General features: G+C 41.1%; 1 protein-coding gene across 1 annotated transcript in view; it reads right to left on the reverse strand.

Annotated features, from left to right (window-relative positions):
• EML4 (echinoderm microtubule associated protein like 4) overlaps window positions 1–5,554 on the reverse strand; it is a 180,085-nt gene extending 174,531 nt beyond the window's left edge. The window contains exon 1 of the mRNA XM_012653843.1: window positions 5,258–5,554. Coding sequence (XP_012509297.1) covers window positions 5,258–5,282 — 25 coding nt within the window. The 5' untranslated portion in view covers window positions 5,283–5,554. The remainder of the gene's footprint in view (window positions 1–5,257) is intronic.
• Window positions 5,555–5,972: the final 418 nt, after the last annotated feature.

A 5,972-nucleotide genomic window follows, 5' to 3' on the forward strand; every position in this document is an offset into this window, starting at 1 on the left:
TGAGGCTACACAATAATCCAGGCATGGAATAATAAGTATCTGAACTATCACAGTAGAAAAGAAAAGGGATGAAAAAAGGTGACAAGAACTGGCAAGTCTTAGAAGAGGTTTTAACACGGTAAGCAAAAATGGCAAGAAATCGAACGTGAGATTTCAAGGCTGGGTGATATTTATAGTCAGTGGGAAATAAGGAAAAGAAGCTGATTTAAAAGAGAAGTTCAGATTCAAGTGTGTTAGATTTGATGTACCAGAGGATTATGAAGAATCAGTAATGGGGTAGAGAAAAGAACACTGGATTCCATCAGAAAAATCTGAGTTCAAGTGGGGGAAAAAAAAATGGTTACAATCCAATGAAAAAACCAGAATGCAAAATTATTACCTATAGTATGATTTTAACTATTAAAAAACCAGGCATAGGAAAAGACTAAAAACAAGTATGTCAACATGTTAACATCAGTTGTGTACCAATGAGCTAGAGAAAAGATCATTTACTTTCCTACTCTTTTATAGTTTTCATTATTTAAAAATAATATGCCCACAAATTAGTCCTATCTCCAAGAAGAAAAACAAATCCCACAAATTAGTCCTCCTCCAAAAAAGAAAAACCCTAGATTCAAATAAAATTTTTTTAAAAAGCATACTCTCTAAACCCCAGTTTCATCTATAAAAGGCTAATAATTTATCTCCTAAGGTTGGTACGCAGATTAACTGAGATAAAGAGCTCTTTGTAAACTATAAAGCAATATACAAAATTAAGGCATTGTAATAGTTTAAGAATGCTAGCTAAAAACCGTGATCATATATCAACATAGAAATACACTATAGATTCCGGAATCTTCCACACTGAGGTAAGAGTTAATGAGGTAGATTATTTCCTTAAACTTTTTAAAAGTCTTAGATTCCATCTATTTTTAAATCAAAATGTTTTTCTCAAGTTTCTCATGAATATTGAAGTTTTACATGTTATAGAAATGGACTCCCACATGTAAAATACAGTAGTTTTTCTACATGTTATTCAAATTTAAACATAAGACAGAAAAAGAACTAGTAATACTATCACCTACAATTTGGACTGCTAAATAAATTATTTCATTGCCTTAAAAAGCCAGGCTCTATAGAGATAAATCTAGCGATCTCCAAATGTTGTCAGAAGTTACTTGCTTGATACATAGCACAGCATTATAAATAGTGCTTCCCCCCTCCACCCTCAATTTCTGGTACTTTAATTATGTTTAAAACATCTCTAGAGACAGTGCCTATTCAAAACCAGGAAAGCAGTAAGCACCTAAATAATAAGTGTGTCTTTTACTTGTTCTTCCCATAATAACAACCAAGTACATTGCCGGTCCACATCCAGTGTTAATCCACATATATGTTGAGAAATACTCTAGCTAAACGCATGTTAGAGATGCTCTACTAACCATTGGAGAGTTACTATTTACATTGTGTTATATAACTTAAGCCTATCTTGAGCCCTTCGAGAGGCAACCAATAAGAAATTAAAAGTTGTTTAAAAAAAAACCTCCCCAATGTTATTGCATGAGAAACACTTTTATGTGAATATATAAAGAATGCTTTAGATTAGATTAATATTTAAAAGTCATATACTGCATTGTTCAAGAAAGACTATATATATGTGATGAGAAATCAAAGTTTTAATGTGATGTTAAGACTTTCTTAAAATAGTCCCTAAACTGAAGCATACTGTTACTATTTGTCAATATTTATACCCTCTACCCAGAATGTTATATTTCTTACAAATACTAGCCCTGCAATTTCATTCACTACAATTTTTCTGGAGGGAAAAAAGGTATTGAGTTTTGTTTTTTAACTTTTGAGGCAGAAAAAGTTAAAGAAGCTGACACGGTTAAGTATATACTTTCTTTAAAGTGCAAAGACTGACTAACCTCTAGGTTAATTCAAAGATGAAAGTCTTAAAATTAAAACCTTTATTATGAAAAAAAGACTAAGTAAGATTAAGCATGAAATGCACCCAATCCCTTGCCTTATGAAATCTATAAGAAAAGCAGTATCAATAGTTTCCCACATACGTACATACATATGAGATTTAAAATATATACTGTATATACATTTTTTATGTGTATATGTATATGTATGTAGTGATTTGGAGACAAGACATCAAGATGATTTGGGGTACTTTTCACACTTAAGTTTAAAAAAAATTGTTTCCAAAATGCTGCCTTTTTAAGTTACCATAATTCATGAAGTAAAAGATATAATACCTAAGGGAAATTCCAGAGTACAAGCACCTGCTGACAAATTACCTGAAATTCATCAGCTGCAGAGAGTAAAACCATCCTTCAGTTTTTAGGTAAAACAAAGGTAACAAGACAAGTAGCATATAACTGCAGTGTGGCATTTATAAATGGGTCAATTGCCTAACATTCCTCTCTATGATTTCAAAAGCCCTGCATACAGTCTTAATTGCCATTAGAGATCTTATAAAATGCACATAATACAGTGTTCTTCTTAAACATTCAACAGTCAAGGGTACGGATTGAATTTTTAAAGTTTTTCACTTTACAAAATAGTTCACCATATTCCCTTAAACATTCAACTTCTCTAGAATCATTGTTTTTAAAGCATTCAATTTTTCTGCTTACAAAAATGTAGTTGTCTCACAATTTTTCAAGAACCCATCTAGTATGTAAAAGAAGATACACACGTAGACTTCCTTGAGAATAAATAAATGCTTGTGACCCCAGAAGAACTTCCCATGTTTTGAATTCTTATTTGGTTAAAAAAAAGTTTTTAAACATCTACTAGAGTATAACTGTTTGTCTTTATATTCATGCCTCTCCTGATGATAAAATAAAGATCAATGTAACTCTAAGCTCTAGGCAGAGAACAGAAACAAGCAATTTGGCAAGAGCTGCGCAAAGAACTCTGCTTAAAGGCTACCAGGAAAATATACCAGCACTACTCCTCCCCCACCTCCAACCCTTTAAGGTTTCAATTAAGATGGGGCCTAGTTTTAGTCTTACAATAGGGGACAGAAAGAGAAAGCACAGAGCTCCTGCTGAGAAGTATCTTCTACAGGAGCAGCTCCAGAAATATTGCCAGGAACCATTTCCTTCCCTCTCTGCCTGACACAGGTTCCTCTCTTTAGAGACAGGCATACTTCCCCTGCTCCTAGTTAACACCATTATCTAAAGAAAGGAAAAGTCTCATCATATATCACCCAAAAGATGGCATCAAATGAATTTTAAAAATCCAACATTAGGATTTTTAAAACATTAGCAATAACACTCTTCATAAAAAGAGGGAGCCCCAACTGCAATTCATCTTTACCTGTCAAGTTTCTCATCAGTTGCCTCATGAATTGGTTAAGGAATAAAATTATTTAACAAAGCATATCCAATGTTTCAAAATAAACTTAAGTGCTCCAATTGGTGAGAAAGACTCCCTTCAAAACACAGAAGATGAAGCTCTGGCAAGCATTCCAGAAGTCCCCAGAACCAACCCCAGAAAAGTAAAAGCGAGTAGTGATCTCACCATTCCTGAAGGCTGAGGAGCCAACACAGTACAGAGATCTCACAGCTTGATAACATCCCCCAAAAAGACACTCAATTTTTACTCTAGTATATGATCACTCCTTTAGAGGCCAAATTGGACAAGTCTTTATTCATTAGTTCCTAAATGAACTAGTGAATAAATCCAGGCATGAGGCTAAAAAAGAACCAATGAAAAGATGCCTCTCTAAAAGGAGCCCAAGAATGAAACAAACTTACTATGTAAGGAATTATAAGACATTAAAGGTTAGATAATAGACAACAGGTGCCTTTAGGAGGAAAGAGTAACACTCAGTTGCCTACTATTTTAGGATTTCCACTCTCAAAGTACTTTAATAACAATGATTTTTCTTCCCAAGAGAAAGTCAAGGCCAAAATTATGGATTTTACTATTTACTACCTATAATAAGCCCATTGCTCTTCGACTTACGTTTTTACTTTAGATTTTAAAAATCTATCTAATCCCAACACTGGGTAGATTAAGGTATGGCCTGTAGCCAGATCATTCACTGATCCATGAACATTAACAAACTAGGGATTTATTATCAAGAAATGGAAAACAAAGACATCTGATTACAAGCTACCTGCACATAAAATACTCAAAATACAAATCCAGCAGCAGGTATCACATAACTGCAGTATCAGCCAAAGCAGAAACTGTTTGTCTCACCATAACAGTTGAGCTCAATCTTTACTGTAACCAGATTCCAATGGCCTCAAAGAATAGTAGTAATTCCAGACACAGGTTATAGGGCACAGAGTACCAGCCTGGAGTTCTGATTCCCCTAGCCAGTTACAAAATTTACTACCTTTATTCAGGTGAAAGGGAACACTGAAAAGATACTTAAGCCTACTTAATAATAACCTCTTCCCTTTCTCCATTCCACAAAGACAACATATTCCAAAAATGGAGAATCCTTTCTTTCCCTAACAGAGGCCCCCTTTCCTATGGATTCATAAGGCAGAATTAATTCTCCCCAGCATGCATGGCTGCAGAGCCAGACAACACTTCTGCTTTCACTCTTAAAGAGGGTCCCCCAACACAGATGCACCTCTTCCTTTCCTGTATTAAGCAAACGATGCTTCAGGGGTTCTGGGTCTCTCCACCTCTGCAAAATGTTCAGAGAAGTGGACGGAGTGAAGGGAACTTCTCAGTTACTCTTAGGGATACTTAAAAGTCGTCTCCAAATTTAAAGTGAAGACTGCGGGGTGGGGGGTGTCCCCTTCCTGAAGAGGGAATGGAGGCCCCTATTCTAAAAGAGAACCTCTGTGTGGGCAAAGGTTGTCCCCACCCCCAAAGAGAGCTCGGTATGTGGAAAGAGGGAGGAATGTTGTACCCTGAAGAGGCGCCTGGATTTGAAGAAGGGGTGTCCGAACCCTGAAGGGAGAGTGTGGGGGGAGCCATAAGTGTATGGGGAGGGGTGTACCAGCTATAGGGGGCCTCTCAGAGAGGGGGAGGAGTTCCCACTTTGGAGGAAGGAGGGCCCCGCACTGGAGGGGCTCTGGGAGGAAAGGAGGGTCTGGCTCTGCGGAGGGCTGGGCGGCGGGGGAGGGGCTTTCAGTCCACTGCAGTCCGTGGAGGGGCGGCAGCCTCGAAGGGAACATGTGCAGTGGAACTGCTGCCACCCAGAGGGGCAGGGTAGAGAGCAGGGCCTGGGCTGTGAGTGGAGGGAACAAGGTTCCCACCCTGCGCAGGAGAGGCAGGATTCCCCAGCCGTACTCACCGAGGCTGCCGGCGAAACCGTCCATCTTGCGGGGAAAACGCCGGGCTCGGGGCTCAGCGGGGCGGGCACTTCATTCAGCGGACAGAGTGGCCGACGCTGAGCCTGACCCTGTCGCTCTCTAAGTCGCCCGGCTCAGCTCCCAGCCCTCGCCTCCGTCGACCGTCCGTCCGCGCCGGGATAGTTAGCAGCGGCCGCGCGGGCCACTTCCCCGTCAGCTTGAGAGCCGCGCCGCTCCGCCGCCTGCCCGGCCTCCCTCCTAGGGAGCTGCAGCTAGCGCCGCGCCCCGCCCCCGCGCCCGCGCGCAGCGCTAGCCCCGCCCCGCGCACGCCGTCACGCTTCCGACCCCGCCTCCCACGTGATGACACGGAGGCGGGGTTTTTCCGACCCCTCCCTCTCACCTTGCCTCGGCCTCCGAGTGCGTCCGTTTCGCGCCGGGCTAGTGGTTGCGCCTGCGCGGTGCCCCTGTTGAGGGTCGGGGACCGTTGTCCTGCAGCTAGTTACGAGTGGGTTGGGGTGATGGGTAGCCTCTGGCCAGGAATACTCAGGTGCATCGAAGGATCCTCCAGCCCCACATTCCCTGGCGAGCCCGCGGAGCCCAGGTCTGGAGCCACCCTGCCGGGAGATGGTCACCCCATGTATCCTACAAAGGCACTAAAGAGGCAACAAAGAGGGAAATGTTCTCCCTCTCTTCCTGTAGGATGAGAGACAGATGGAG

Source organism: Propithecus coquereli, unplaced genomic scaffold (assembly GCF_000956105.1).
Source record: "Propithecus coquereli isolate 6110/MARCELLA unplaced genomic scaffold, Pcoq_1.0 Scaffold43, whole genome shotgun sequence".
Taxonomy (NCBI): Eukaryota; Metazoa; Chordata; class Mammalia; order Primates; family Indriidae; genus Propithecus; species Propithecus coquereli.